Source organism: Pogonomyrmex barbatus, unplaced genomic scaffold (assembly GCF_055798465.1).
Source record: "Pogonomyrmex barbatus isolate J1 unplaced genomic scaffold, ASM5579846v1 scaffold4, whole genome shotgun sequence".
Lineage (NCBI taxonomy): Eukaryota > Metazoa > Arthropoda > Insecta > Hymenoptera > Formicidae > Pogonomyrmex > Pogonomyrmex barbatus.
In genome coordinates this window covers 4,104,188-4,121,435 of record NW_028297138.1, presented here as the reverse complement: position 1 = coordinate 4,121,435, position 17,248 = coordinate 4,104,188, and the positions used below count along the sequence as shown (strand labels likewise).

General features: G+C 26.7%; 1 protein-coding gene across 11 annotated transcripts in view; it reads left to right on the top strand.

The window, feature by feature from the left end:
* LOC105423461 (extracellular serine/threonine protein CG31145) overlaps positions 1 to 17,248 on the top strand; it is a 450,620-nt gene that overhangs the window by 791 nt on the left and 432,581 nt on the right. For 5 of the 11 annotated variants that reach the window (XM_089080652.1, XM_089080645.1, XM_089080655.1 and 2 more), the window contains exon 1: positions 63 to 2,195. In XM_089080652.1, the coding sequence (XP_088936778.1) occupies positions 1,744 to 2,195 (452 nt within the window). In that variant the 5' untranslated portion in view covers positions 63 to 1,743. Of the gene's footprint in view, positions 1 to 62; positions 2,196 to 17,248 lie in introns of those variants that run through there. The other 6 variants (XM_089080649.1, XM_089080648.1, XM_089080650.1 and 3 more) reach the window with 6 other exon arrangements.

Below are 17,248 nucleotides of genomic sequence, written 5' to 3'. Positions count from 1 at the left end.
TTATTTTATTATTTTAATTGAGAAAAAAGGAAACATTTTTGTAGTTTCTCAATCATAATTTATAAAAAAAAATATTTAAGAAAATTCTTTATTGGCAAAGAACCTTTATTTTCTCTCTAAAGAAGTCACTTCTTCAGTTACACAGTACATTTTTTTATCTGAAGAAAAAAAGATATTTCTGAAATGATATATCATTATAATATACAAAAAAATTATCCAGAATGGTTTTTTCTGACGAAAAAGTTTGTTCTCTTATTGAAGAAGATTTTTTAAAGAAAAAAAAACATTATCATAATTAACAAAAAAAATTATTTAGAATTTTTTTATTAAAAAGAATTAGGTTAATAAGAACTTGGTAGATCTTTTTGTTTCTTATTACTTGGTTTACCGACCGATTGACACTTATTTTTGGTTAAGGTCTATATTTAATTACACGTTTAGTGTGGAGAATGTGGGATTGTATCTGATGAATGTATATCTTGTTAAAGATGACTCAAAGTAGATCCAAAACGTACGTATGTATATTAAATAAAAATTATAAAGATTTATTTTGCACTCAGTTTCATATCTGACTCTCTTAGCTCCATTTAAATTTGTTTCTTTTTTTAATTTGGGGAGTCCTATTAATTTGTATTGAAAAATTATTTGTGTTTAACTAACATTGATGATCAAGTAGTATCCACACTTTTTTAAAAATGTAAACAAATCAAAAACGATTTAATAAATCTTTCTTAATCTCAATCATCGATTGTTTACAAATATTGTCTTCTAAAAGATACTCAGCAAGCTCTTCAAAGATCTTAAAAGAAGGCACGAAAAGGAAGCAATAGTATCTACAAAGCAAAGCGCCGTCAGAGAAGGATTCGCCTGGTCAAGGGTCAACAAGATTCGATAACAACGGGTCAGCTGATAAATATTCTGTCGTGAAATGTAAACTTACGGTTTCAAATCGCTTTGCGGAACGTCAGTTGATCGCAAAACCACCCGAAGAGCATATAAAGATCTTCAAGATTCTGTCTTGTTGCGAATAGCTAGATATCTATAAAGGAAATTCACAAATTAACTTCGTAACGGAGTCCATTGAAAGTGTGTCAAAATATTTGAATTTTGAAAAAGATTCTAAGAACTTCAAGAATTTAATTGAAATAATTAAAATAAAAAGTTTTAATGAAAACTTGAAATGTTGAATCGTCAAAGTGCAGAAACCTAAAAGAAATATTAAAAGAATCAATTATTATATGAAATAAGTTATACAGAAAAATAATTGGAAATAATTACCGAAGTAGAAATTAATAGCTTATTTACTTTCGAAATAATTGATAATTCCATTTCATTAATTAATTCAAAGAGATTCGCAAAAATATTTTGGACTTATGAAGCATTATTCCTATAATTTTGTAAATCTACCATTTTGTAGATTGCTATATTAATAATATATTCTAAAAGAATCCTTAAGAAAGAGAATGCGAAGAAAGATCTATTAGATAAAATAAATGATTTAATTACAAAGATAAAAAATCCTGAAAAAATTTTGAAGAATTTATCTATCGATCTATAGACCAAAAATTTGTTTATATTGAAAATTTAATAATCTTGAAGCTTTGGAAAATTAACACCTGATCCAAAAGTCTTCTCTTCTTACAGATCAATTGAATTTCACAATTGCCATTAATTCAAAGAAATTTATTAAAAAGTGAGAGGAGAAATCGATTAACAAGTACGAGATCTCATAAAAATTCCAAAATGAGACTAAACGTTAGACTTATCCGTATTCGTGACAAGTTGGTGCTGTGTTTGAGCGCGTTTGCCATCATATTTACGTTGCTGCTGGTGATAGATTTGCAGATGGATTTAGGCTACAGTGGCCATCATTTGACTCCTAGCCATGCTCGAGTTCGAGTCGGCGATTCGCCGGATGCCGATACCGTTTACAATAACTTCCGTCGGAAGTTCCTTCAACGAGGTAATAGCAGTCGCGAACAAGTCAATAGCGATGTAACGCCTACTATTAAAAAATCTGGGAAAAGTGAAATGACGCCATCTTCGACAATGAGAAAGCATGATGATTTCACGGATTTGGTAGACTTGGTAGTGAGCGGATATGCAATAAACGTTGACGAAGGAGTAGTAAAAAATAGCGGAGAGGACAGGGAATATAATCCAACGATCGGAGAACTAAAAAAAGTAACATTAAAGTAAGTAATGAAATTAACAGCAAATATCTTTAACAATTAATTCATAATACAACATTATATTATATAAAAAATATCGACAATAACAGAAAAGAAAGAATTATATTTTGTGAGCAATGAATTAAATTTTTATAATGCACATATATTTCATTTTCATATGTTTATGTTTTTTTAAACATCCTCTTTAATTTGTTATTTTAATTTAGGATTTTAAAACAATAATTTATTTTATTAAATATCTTTACAGCAATAATTTATTTTATTAAATATCTCTTTGTTGCAAATTTCTAATGTTTAAATTATTTAATTAATTAAATTATTTAATTAACTTAATTATTTGCTAAATTTTTAATAAATTTTTAATAAATTTAAAATTTTCACTTTTTTTTAGAATATCTTTTGTTAACATAATTATTTTTATGTGATAAAAGCAAGTTTTTCATAAATTTATAATAAAATGTTTTTTATAGAAAATAAATAAGATTTATTTTAAAGATTTATTTCTAAATTTTATCTTATTTTTATTCATTTATATGATCTTTATATATTTATATTTTTTTATAATTTTTCTGTAATCTCTTTTTCGATGTAAATGTGGCTTTAGGTGTTGCGGGATACGAGACGGCGACGCATGCACGAGTGCGTTTGCCGTTTGCAAACGTAATTATACCGATGACAGTCGGAACGAACGTAATCGCGACGTGTGCACGTATCTATTTGCGTATATACACACACATAATGGGAATGTTGTTCGTACAGGTGCGCGATGTTCCATGACATCTTCATAGAACGGTGGAATCATGTTTCGTTATAATCGTGTGATAGAGAATACGTATAAAGATTGTTGAATCTATCCCATATTATTAGAAATGATTCTTACTTCATTAGTTCAATGATATTTTTGGAGATATATTTAAAAAAAAAAAATAAATCAAAAATGAAAAAACACGTTTGTTCATTTTATATCAAAATTTTATATCTCTTTTTTAACAAATATTTTTTTAATTGTTAAATATTTTAACTATTTTTAATTTTGTTTTGGATTCTGAAATTTTTAAATTCAATATGAAATTTCTTTATAAAATTTAAGGACAATTAATGCTGTTATAAATTTTAAAGCATGAAGGTCGCTCTAGTGCATCATGAATGTGATTACATTGCGATGGCGGAAGTGCAATGATTGCAGTTACGATGGCGCCTCATTTCCGTGATAACATACAATTATGAAAACAGCATATAAAATTGTATATCTCAGAAAATAAAAAATTAAACAAAATAAATAATATGAAATAAATAATATGAAATCTTTTTAATCAATAGACATCAATAATTGTTAAATTATATCAATTCAATTGAATTATTTTTTTAATTAAGCTTTAATTAACGAAATGATCCTTTAAATAAAAAAAAATATTACATTAGAATTTTAAATTAATCGCTTAATTATAAAATTCAGCATTTTGCTAACAAAAGAGCATATAAAGAAATTGATATTAAATTTTCAAAAAAATATATCATTAAATTAAAATTAAAAGAGCAGAATAATGAAATATTTTTTACCTTTTTAAACTATAAATTTTGTTAAATTAAAATTTGTTTAAATTTAATTGCAAGACTAATTAATAAATATACAAATAATTGTATATAAATTCTATTTTGAAAAAAAAATTTTTTTTAATATAATGATAAATTAAATATTATTTAATACATGAACATTTGATATACGTTTCACGATACAAAATTAATTTTAAATTTTGATGAAAGAACAAAATTGTTATATATTTTTTCATTTTTTAAATTTTGTTAATATTATGCATATGCAAGCATAAAGTGTATTAGATCATGTTGAATTACAAAAGGAAATGTGTCATCAGCATATGTTCATTCATCGTATGTTGCGTTAGCGTTTCTCATTATCTCATGTCACCTTGCGGCTAAATCTCGGAATGTTGCTTATTTGATCATAACAATACATTTCAAAAATTAAACGTAGAAATTAATTCCACGTATTTGTAATGCAATATATAATTAAATTATCAATTAATTGATATTGCAATCATTAAAATAATCATTTTATTAACATTTATTATTTTGATATCTATTTATTTATTTATTGATCGATTTGTTGACTGTGAGTGTTTGTAAACTTATGCTATTGACCATATAATTAATTAATTAATCATTAACAATTAGTTGCTAATGTTATTAAATTAAAAATATATAAATCTAGGAAATATTACATTAAACATGTAATTATATTACATTAATATAAAATTGTTATATAATGATATTTAAAGTTTTATGCATGACAATGATTATATATCAATCTAATAAAATATAATTTTTTACAAAAATATAATTCTGTTTTAAAGAAAAAATGATATTTTCAACTTTGAAAAATATTTTAAAAGAAATGAAAAATACTGATAATACAGAAACATATCTATTCCGATTTTAGAAATTGTTCGGACATTGATTCATGTATACATGACATTTTGAATGGCTTGATGAAATATCGTTTTTAGATTTATTATTGTATTTTACTACTTTATCGAATAAGCTGTTGTCTTTTAGGATTTTAAAATTTCTTATAAACTATTTTGTGAGAAAAACAAAAAAGGATAACGATATAAAAGCGAAATAAGTTTCAGATATTGGAAGTAAAAAGAACAGAAAAGTTATCTTATCAATTTAAAATATTTAAATGATGAAAAATAAATCCCCATACTCTCTCGAGAGTTGTTATGAGACTGAAAATGATTTCGATCTTGATCGAAGGAATACAATGTACAATCTATGAAAAATTAAAAGGATGCATGCATTATCAAAGTATTACTATTTTATCAACTTAACACGAACTTAGAAGATAATGAACTTATAATTGATTAAAAAGTGAAAGTTATTATTAAGAATCTACGATAAAATTTTGTTTGTAAAGATGTGATTCTTTATTAGTTTTATTATTAGTTTTCTTATCGTACATTACGGAATCATTTTGCAAATTCTATTTTATTTCTATCCATTAAACAAATAATACTTACAAAATCACAAGTTAATATAAAATATAATAAATATAAATTTTTAATCGTTTTATTCCTTTTGTTTTCATATTTTATATTTGTTTTATTTAACATAACTAAAAGTATGCACGTAAACAAATTTAATTATTACAGAAATAATTATATCAATCGTTATATGTCTTTTTCCTAAACATTATACGTTTCGTTACGAATTGATACATTTAGGAAAACGGTGCATTTTCCTTTGTAATGTGATTTACGCTAACACTTCAGTATCATTATTAAACATCGGATTCTTACGCAGTTGTATTTTTTTTTTTTTTTTTTTTTTTTTTTAGTAAGTAGATTGGAAAGTAAGATCAAAATAGAAATTTGTCTTATTGAAAAAGCATCTTAAAAATGTATATTTATTTGTGCATATTATGCATATTTGCAAATTTACATATTTTGTATATATTTGCATATTTTATGCATATATTTTTATGCATATATTGCTTTATATTTTTATGCATATATTTTATGCATTTATATTTTTTTTGCATATGTTTATGTATTATATATATTTTAAGTAATTTTATGTATTTCATATTAAAAAACGGTGTTCTTTTATTACTAGTATATTTAATATTTGACCTGCTGTAGAAACATTTGTAGTATAATTAGAATTTTAAAAAATTTTTAATTTAAACGTAAAGTTAAAAGCTGATGTATAAAATGTAAATATTTATTACATATATTTGTTACATATATACATTATTAAATATTTATTACATCGAAATATGGAAATGTTCAGAGACTTTCTAAACAGAAGTTATTATGTTGTTAGCTGTTAGCTCATGAAGTATCGAAAAAAGTATAATCGCGGTGAGAAAAATATTATAAAAAGAAAAATATTATAAATATTATAAAATATTATATATTATAAAAAATATTATAAATAAAATGGGAAAAAATAAGAAAAAAAGATGTGCTTTAATTGATGATTGGATTAAATTGATAGATGAAAAATGTTTTATTTTTGATGGAGAAACAGTTGTAACTCATACAAAAAAGAAGTATATATATTATATTGTGTATATATAATTTTGTTACTGAATTTAAATATTATGCACAATCTAATATTATGTAAATAAATTTTATTTTCAAGATTTTATGTCAACGGAAATCGCAGTTGATACAATTATTTAAATACTAATTCTGAAGATAAATTTATTTTATTACGAATTGTGTGAAGCAATGGTGGCTGCAAATATATTTTGGTATGCACTCGACAATAAAATATGGAGTAATTTCCCGAAACAATATATAAAAAAAATATATCAAAAAATTACTAATGAATCAAGGCTTTGAAAAAATTATTTTGAAAAGTGTTACAATACAAAAATTCAAAAAATTCGTATTAGTATTTAATCAATAATAATGAAAATTATATTTGGATTTCTATGGATGAGATAGTTCTGCTCGTTATATAACTAATTTAATTGTTAGAAAAATGAGTTTAGATGAACTAGGAATTTCTTATTTATTTACATGTAAACAATTGGAACAAACTAATCATGCGATTATAGCTCGATTTATTATTACAGCATGTTGATATTATGGTCAAAAAGGGATAAAAAGGGATGGAAAAAAATATTATTATTTATCACAGATGCAGTTGTTTATCTTCCTTTCTAAAAAAAGGCATGACATCGATACTCGCATCTCTCGAAATTATTGTTGCCGCTTTTCCGCGATGCTAATTGGTTCTCTCGCTGCGCTAACTTCGTGAATAGCTGTCATTATATTGATCTCACAGAGGATCATTTTAACAATTGTGTATCAAGAAGTTAAAAATATTATAATAGTATTATATTAATTTTTGTTCTTGTGTTGAAAAAGATAAATAGCGCGCGCGCAGCGCGCGTTTGTAATATCTAGTATAACAAAAGCTGATAATCATGAAATAAAATCGCAGAATACATAAATATTCATTTCCAATCAATTAACGAATTAATATCTTTTGGTAAAAAGAAAGTATTTTTGAAAGTATTATTTTTTCTACTTGTGTTGAAAGTTATTGAAAAAAAATTGGATACAGTATCAACATTATTACTGAATTGAAAAGAAATAATTACTGAATAGAAAAGCAATAATGTTGATCTTCCGAATCAGTTATAACGAGGTGGGGAATATGAGGAATATGGGAGAAGTAACATTATTTTATTCAAAATATCTTCCTAAAATCAAAGAGATTTATTTTTTCTTTTATTATTATTAAGAATTATAGTTTAATTAAAGTTTATTAATATGTATAACATTTTGTTCATGCATTACTAATTTTTTTTTTAAAAATAGGTTGTCCAATCATTTGATGCAAATGGTGCTATATCAGTAAAAACAGCTTAGGAAGTATTGAAATGAACAATGTAATAACGATTTAGTATATATTCAAACTTACTATAAATTTTTACCAGAAATTATAAAAAAGTTAAAAACGAAACGTATGTTTTTAACTGAATTCATGGATTCGATAATTAGTACAAAGAAAAATATTAAAAAAGAATCAGGAAAATATGGAAAAAAAAATTATTTTCAAATTTGATGAATCAAATGATTCAATTTTAAAAAAAATTTTGAATTCACTATTATTTCGAAAATAAACGAAATTTTCAAAAACAATAATATTAAAAGAAAAACTCTTAAAATTCCAGTACGTTACTGGAGTAAATTCAAATACGCTTTCATTCAACATCGAAAGATGTTGAATGTTTATTTTTTGCATACGAAATGATTTTCTCAGATAAGCGCAACAAAGGACACCGCAAAAAATGGATTTTTGGCCCTCTGTGAAATTGGCTGAAATTTTGGTATATTATAGTTCTTGGCTTACTGATCAAAAGTTTCCTTAGATACAAAACTTAAAAATGGCTAGTTTTTTTGCTGCATTGAAATGTTGAATTTTACCATTATTTTTGTTATGTTCCAAATCGATTTTTTTATAATAAATCATAAAATTTTAGATAATAATATACGATTTATCTACACATCTCATACAAAAGTTTATGTGTATATATGTATGTGTGTATGAGAATGTGTGTGTGTTTGTGTGGGGAGGGGTGTATGGTGTGTGAGATGTAAGACTGAGTAAGGGGGTAAAACTCAGTATGTATTATTGTTGTTACACCAACATTTTAAAACATGTGCTTTTACAACTAAATAGCATATCATCCCTCTACGCCACACACACACACACACACACACACACACACACACACACACACACACACACACACACACACACACACACACACACACACACACACACAGAGGCAAACACATATACACATAAACCTTTCTAGAATATGTAGGTAAATTGCATATTATTATTTAAAATCTCTCGACTTATTATAAAAAATCGATTTGGAACATTACAAAAATAATGATAAAATACAACATTTCAAACGGTTATACCAAAAAAATTAAACATTTTTAAGTTTTGTGCCTAAAAAACTTTTGATCAGTAAGCCAAGAATTATAACATACCAAAATTTCACAGAAGGCCAAAAACCCGGGCGCGCCAAGTTTTTGTACGTCGTTTTTTTTCTTACACATCAGATTTTTTTTTTAAATTTAATTTTATATTTATAAACACAAGTACAATAATTCAATACAATTTTTTTGACAACTACAAATTGATATTAATTTTGAATTGATAACATCTTTTTTCACTTTTGCAATATTCCTTTTCTACTTCATATAATTAAAAATTTGTGCCAATTTTTGATATCATGTTTTTTGTAGAAATAATGAAACGATTTTTCAAATAAAAATGAATTACAAAATAAAATGTATTTCAATGTAAAGCTCTTTTTATTTTATTAAATTAGAAGTTGGCGCCAGTTCTTCATATCACATCTTTTGTACCAATATGAAATTTATTATTAAAAAGACTTTTGTAGATGGAAATTTTTGTATAAAATTCTTTCTTTTACATAAATAAGAAAACAGGCGCGTGAACTTGGTGTTATTTTTTACCTTTTTTAAAAGGTAATTTTATTAGGATATTACTCCTTTTTTTAACAAATAGTATTTATTATTTAGCATATTTGAAACATTTTTTTACTTTATATACTTTATATACTAGAAAAAACAATCAGTATTCAGTCATTATTTTTTAATAATCTTTTTTAAAAAAATATATACACATTTTTTGCTCCTCTAGGCCATTTTTTCTTGTTAATTTGCGCATCATTAATGTCTATCCATCCATTAGACATTTCATCTCTACATATACTTATAATGACCAATAGATGATCCATAATGAAAAATGGCATTCATTACCTTAAAAAATTCATTACCTTAAAATTGTCGCCCTACTGATATTGTAGTTGTTGTGTACTGTACGCAAATTAAATTGATCTATTTTTATTAATTTACCATTTTGTTCTGAAAATAATTGTAAATAAATGATAAGTATTTCTCGTGTTAATGTTAATTCTTTTTTAAATATTGTATCTTTCCCTGTACAATTTTTACATTGGTTATGAGAGTGATATCACCTCAGAAAAGTAATATTTAATAAATCATTAAGATCGTAACTGTCTTTTTTTAAATTAGTAATGGGAATTGAAATAAGAATATTATAATATCATAGTATATTATTAGTAATAACAATTGTATTATTACAAGTTTTACACCTTATAATGGAACATATTTGATGCTTAACTAGATTTTTTATATAATCATATTTGTCACGGACTAGCTATGAGAAATTCAGATGCATCTTTTATACAGCTAGAAAAATTACCTCCTTGTCATACTGTAAATGTATTCAAATCAGATATTCCGTTTTCATATCGATTCATTAATATATCTAAAATATTTAATTTATCACACTCAAAAATTTGTTTTCTAATAACATTTAAATGCAAAAGACATTGCAAAACTGCATTTGCGTAAGATGAAACTTTATTCTTATTTTGGAACCTATGTATTACTCAAACAGTATTTTTTTTAACCGTTTCATGATTCTTGAACAGAAGAAATAACTTTTGATAATGTCCACAAAATATCTTTTATTTTAGTATATTTTTGTTTTGAAATAGTAATCAATTTCGATTCTAATTTATACGTTTGTTTTAATTGATTATATTCAATAATTGCATCTTTATTAGCTTTTATAGATGAAGGATCGTAATTAATTAAGTACAAACCTTCTTTAGATATTACTCGTAACAAAGCAATATAAACTTGTCCTGCATTAAATACAGAATTACGAGAATAGTCTGAAAAGTTTTGAGCCTAACATAGAAACAAGTATTTTTTCGGTCAAATATAGTTTTATTTTTCAACATAATCTCTTTTTAAGTCGATACACTTTTCCCATCGATACTCTAACCTCTTTAACCCCTCCAAATAGTAGTTGGCGTCTTGCTCCGCAAAATAGACGTTTACGTATGCGATGACCTCCTCGTTCGATGAAAATCTCTGTCCTCCAAGCGAAACTTTAAGCTTAGGAAACAGGAAAAAGTCGCTGGGGGCCAGATCTGGTGAATACGGTGGGTGGTCAACCAGTTCGTGAATTTTGGCCATGACGATCGCCGAAGTGTGAGCAGGTGCGTTGTTTTGATGGAACAGCACTTTCTTCTTCTCCAAATGCGGCCGTTTTTTTGCAATTTCTGCCTTCAGCTTATCAAGTAATGATGCACAATACGCTCCCGTTATTGTTTTACCTTTTTCAAGATAGTCGATACACACAATTCCGTGACTATCCCAAAAAACAGTCGCCATTACCTTCCTAGCTGAACCGTCTTCATCTTTTTCAGAGCAGGTTCACTCTTTACAGTCCACTGTTTTGACTGTTCTTTTGTCTCTGGAGTGTAGTGGTGGATCCAAGTTTCATCTACAATTATGACGCAAAAAATCTGACTCGTTTCGCTTGAACCGCTCCAACAGGGCCTTGGAAATATTCATTCGACTTCGTTTTTGGTCCAAAGTGAGCAAGCGCGATAGCGCGGATAGCTTGCGCATATCCAATTCTTCAGTCAATATATGACAAACGCGTTCTTTCGATATGCCCATAGCTTCTGCTATCTCTCTAACCTTGATTCGACGCTCGTCCAGTACCATTTGATGAACATTTTCGATGTTATCAGCGGTGGTCGTAGTTTTTGGCCGTCCCGAACGCTCATCATCAACCAAGCTGGTACGACCACGTTTAAATTCAGCTGCCCATCTTTTTATGGTGGCAAATGATGAGGCAGAGTCCCCGTAAACAGCGTCCAACTCGATTTTGCGCAGGCGTATTGCCTTTCAAATGTAAGAATTTAATCACGGCACGATATTCAATTTTTTCCATTTTTACAAAAACATTGATATCGACTGACACAAACGACTGTCAAATAACAACTGAGCGTCCAAAATGGCTGAAATTTTCATAAAAGTCTTTCAAAGCATATACTATTGTAGTACTAGAATGGTTTTGACGAGTAACGTCATCGTCATGTTAAGGCTCAAAACTTTTCAGACTACTCTCGTATTAATATCCATAATAGCATTTTGTAAACTTAATTGTAAAATTGTAAACTAACCTTAGCTTTTATGAATAGTGATTCCATAACTTAATGATAATGGAAATTGTTTTCTGATAACGTAAGCTCTATCCATCACTTGATTTAACGCTGACCCTTTCAATCAAGTATTTTGAACCTGTAGGTAATAAAAGTTTGATCTTTTCTACATATTCAGTATTTATATCTTGAACAATTGATATTATTTTCGCGATTGTATCACTTACCAATCCCAAACTAGCATCAATATTACGTCTTATCATTATTTTTGCTCCAATCTTAATAATAATTTGTTTCGAAAATCCAGCTGTTTTAGCTATCATCTTCATCATTTTTCGATAATATTTTCAATACATTCTTTTTTATGTATGAAATATAATTTATCGTCTTCAGCAATTAATAATATTTCTTTTGAATTAATACGATTCAACATTTCAGTGTTTAAAATATCACATATATGACAAGGTAGGAAGTAAACACAGTGTCAACTGGTAAATTGATAATAAAATTACATATTTCATCCAATCTTGAATTAAAAGAAGTATTCGTAAAGGATATTTTTCTATTTTGAAGAATCTCGTGATCTGAATTTGTCAATAAACCAATACGAATACGCGATAACAATTCACGATAAGTCATATCTCCTTGCTGTCGCATATTAATTGTCAATTCATTATATTCAAATAATGTAATCCACAAATTAATGGTTCCTAAAGTGCTAATATATTTATCAATTTTTTCTTTCACTAAATGAACAAAAACAAAATCTTCGTGTACAAGAGGTAATTGAAGAAGATCTCCAAATAATAAAATATATTTTCTACCAAACCAGCCATCATTACATTCAGTAGTGTCATATATTTCGGATATCGAAGATGTATATATATTAAAATTAAATTAGATATCTCATTGATATTTCATCTATTATAAAAAGTATAATATCATTTAAATCCGCTTATAGAACTTTCAATACATAATCAGATAATTGTTTATATTTATGACCATGTTCAACAGGTAATTGGAACAATCTGTGAATTGTCAAACCATCTATATTAAATGCTGCAATACTTGTAGATGCTGCTACAGCAGTTTCTTTATTAAGATTTTGTTTTATCCAACATTTAATAGTAGTCTTAATTAGAAAACTTTTTCCAGTACCATCTTCATCGCTAACATATAATCGTAATACTGATTTATTTAATTTAATAGTGCTAATAAGTTTATTAAATATTCTCTTTTGATCTGTGTTTAATTTTATTATTATTTCAGAAACATCTTCTTCTTTAATTTTAGCTCCAAGATCTTTAAAGTCCAGCATGACTTCACCCATCTCTATATTTTGCACATTTATTGTATTTTCTGGATCATCTTGAGATGCATCTTGTGTTGTTTTTGCAATTCATTATCTAGATATTTCTGAACTAACTGTTTTGCAGTTTCAAATGCCGTTAACATATGACATAATAAATAGCATAACATATAATTATAACATACAACATATAACATATTATGTTATTTTATGTTATATTAGGTGTACAAAAAAGTTCTGAGCTTTTTTTTGTAAAATTCAATCTTTATTCAAAAACAAATAAAAAAATATTAATCAGCGAAATATTCCCCGTTTGCATCAACGACCTTTTGCCATCTTTCGGGTAGCTTGCGAATTCCTTGATGATAGAAGCTCACCGGCTTCGAAGCAATAAAGTCATCAATGCATTTTCGTATCTCTTCAAATCTCACGAAATGTGTATCAGCCAAATGCTGCAGCGACCGGAGGTAGGTAGTAATCGGAAGGCGCCATGTCTGGACTATACGCCGCGTGCGGGAGAAGTTCCCAGCCTAACGCAAAGATATGGTCCTGAGTCGCTTTCGCAACATGTGATCGAGCATTGTCATGAAGCAAGATCACTTTACGACGTCCTTGGCCAGTAAATGGCCTCTTTTCTTCTAATGCATCGCTCAAATTGGTCAATTGTTGTTGGTAGCGGTCTGCCGTGATTGTTTCACCCGGTTGTAACAACTCGTAATACAACACACCTTTCCAATCTCACCAGATACAGAGCAAAACCTTCTTAGCGTGGATATTGGGCTTTGGCGTCGATGTCGAAGGTTGACCAGAGTCAACCCATGATTTTTTACGTTTAGGGTTATCATAAAGAATCCACTTTTCATCGCCTGTAATGATTTTGTGCAGAAAATCTTTTTTCCGGAACTTTGAAAGCAAAGTGAGTGCAGTGTCACGCCGACGATTTTTGTTGTCTTTGGACAATTCATGCGGAACCCATCTGTCTTCTTTTTGAACCTTTCCCATCGTATGTAAACGTACGGAAATGGTTTGCTGCGTAACGCCAAGCTGTTCTGCAAGCTCTTTTTTAGTTTGCGCAGAGTTTATATCCAGCAGTGCTTGCAATTCGTCCGTTTCAATCTTTTGAGGGTGTCCAGCACGCGGTTCATCTTCAAGATTGAAATCTCCTTGGCGAAATTTTTGATATCTTTTACATGTAGTATGACTTACAGCGTTCTCTCCATATGCAGCACAAATCATTGCAATGGCTTCAACAGCATTTTTTTCAGATGAAATGCGAAGTGGATGGAAAATCGAATATGCTCTTTTGTTATTGTGAACCATCGTGAACACTACTGATTTTTGAGGTTATGTGCATCAAACGCTAAACCGTATGGCATTTTAGAAGGCCAAATGTCAACGCTTTAAAACCGCAAAAGGGCGGGAAGATATATAAAATTTAAATTGTTATTTCGGTTGTATGAAATCTAAAACTCAGAACTTTTTTGTACACCTAATATCACCCTCCCTTCTTATTCGGGGGCTCGAGCCATGCTTGATGCAATCTCTCCTGTCGTGCTCCAGGAGGATTATTTGTATATTTGCCAGTGGCGTTGGAGGGTGTCGCCGCTGCAGTCCGACCTGCATCCATCGAGAGAATAGGACCATCATCTCTCTGGAGTATCGGTCGTAGGGATTCGAAAGAATACATGTATATATGTACATTGTAATATATGTATATATATATATATATATATATATGTATCATTGTATTGTTGACGTGTTATTCTAACACATTATTTGCGATAAATATCATCACATGCCTCGGTAGTCGAAAGGATAAGATGCCTGTCCGGTAAGCAAGAGATCCAGGTTCGATTCCTGGCTGAGGTGGTACTTTTTCGCAAAATAATTATGAGTTTTCACGACTGGTTCGTGATCGGGCCCCGTGACGCACACCCTCCCTTCTTATTTGGTACACACACACATATATATATATATATATATATATATGTGTGTACACACGCACGCACGAATATACACACATATATATATATATATATATATATATATATATATGTGTACACACGCACGCACGAATATACACACATATATATATATATATATATATATATATATATATATATATGTGTGTGTGTTTATTTATGTAAGATATATTTTATTAAACATAATCTTATTGTTTATTTATTAAATATATAGTATATATAAGTAAGTAATACAAAATAAATAAATAAATAATACGAAAACAATTTAAATAATGAAAATAAAAAGTTATTAAAAATTTATCAAAAAAATTCCTTATAAATTTTTTTTTTATTTTTATGATATATGTATAATAAGTTACAAATATATAATAAAACTGTGTTTTAATTAAAAAAAAATTAATCTTGAAGAAAATAGTTTAAAAATTAAAAATTTAATGCGTTCTAAGAAATACAATTAATAATTTTTATACACAAAACTAAAAAAATATAAATTTTTATAAATTATATTATTTCATGATAGGATATTGGTTATATGAATTAATATATCCAGTTTCCCGCATAATTTAATTTATCCTTGCGTGCCGCAATTATATAACTGTACTTCTAATGGACGATTAACTCCAAAGGTTATACATTTTATACATACATGTATATTTTAGCTACAAAAAATTATATGCACTGTAAAATATCACTATCTTTATTTATTAGATCTTTATTTTAATTCGTAATTTTATTATTTAATCTTAAAAAAATTTTAATTTTAAAGATTAAACTTTTTAACAAAATTAATTAATTTTATGTATTTTAAAAGTTTTTAGTAAACATTTTAAAAATATCTGTAATAAATAATAAAAATTAGATTCTCTCTGTACTTATCTCGAAATTTTAAGATCGCTCTAATGACCATTGCAATCATTTTTCATAATATTGTATAATGTGCGTAAAATGTATTTCTTTCTTGATTCAACGATTGTACATTGATTTTTGTTACCGAACGAAATCGTGCGATAAGGATTAATAGAATTCGTTGATGGAAAATTAAACAACTGACAAGACTTTATGATAACCAATGATTTTTTAGTTACATTTTATCTTCTTTTTTTCCTGCATAAAAAATATTGGCAGTTCATGTTTCGTGATTAACAAGAATATAGTTTATACATCACAAGACCTTATAGCTTTTATTTTACCATTGAAACGCTCGTTAGCAATGTGATCGATCAAGTGTACTGAAACATATGTGATAGAAAGTTGTATAAAGAAAGATATTTTTTAAATTTAGTCAGAACAATTAAGTAGACAATCGTAAAAAATAATAATATTCTGCTCAAAATAATTCTTTATTATAATGAATGTTAATGAATATTCGAAATTCTTCTAAATAATATTACACACACACATACATAAATATAAATTAGATAAATTAAGTTTTACTAAAAATTTGATTAAAAAGTACTAAATCAATAAAAAATTATAGATGTAATAATTATTTAATAATTATTTAATAATATATGTAATAATAAATATAATTATAATAAAATGCGTAAAATGTTATAAATATTATTTATTATATTGTATATCAATTATTATTTATTATATTATATTGTATATCAAAATAAATTTTCTACAAATGTTCTCTTTTATAATGCTCTATTTAATTAGTTTAATTTTATTTATACTAATATTTTAATTTACTTTTATCAGTTTTGTTAACAATATATATTTAGCAATAATGTTTAACAATATATATTTGGTTACTTATTTTTTTATATAAATTTTCTTATTTATTGATATTAACTTTCTTAAATAAACGTTAATTAGAATTATTAAAATTATAATTTTTAATATCTCATATATATGTATTTCTATTTCAAAAATTAATAATGATTAAACATTTTTTCGCAGACATTTAGTAAAAAGTAAGTAGAAAAAAAGTTAATTAATTAAGATTTAGATCGTTTAATTTCTAACGTTTTTATAATGCAACATATTCCAAAATGCATTTTCTATGCAAAAAATATATGAAATAATATACATTATGTATACAACATACATGTTAAAATATGTTGTTATAAAAATTGTTCTTTACATTATAATAATATATATTTTTGTTATAACGTTAATATTATTCATCTTGGAAACTAAATACATTTTTAGATATGTTTTATATTTTACGTATACATTTATTAATACA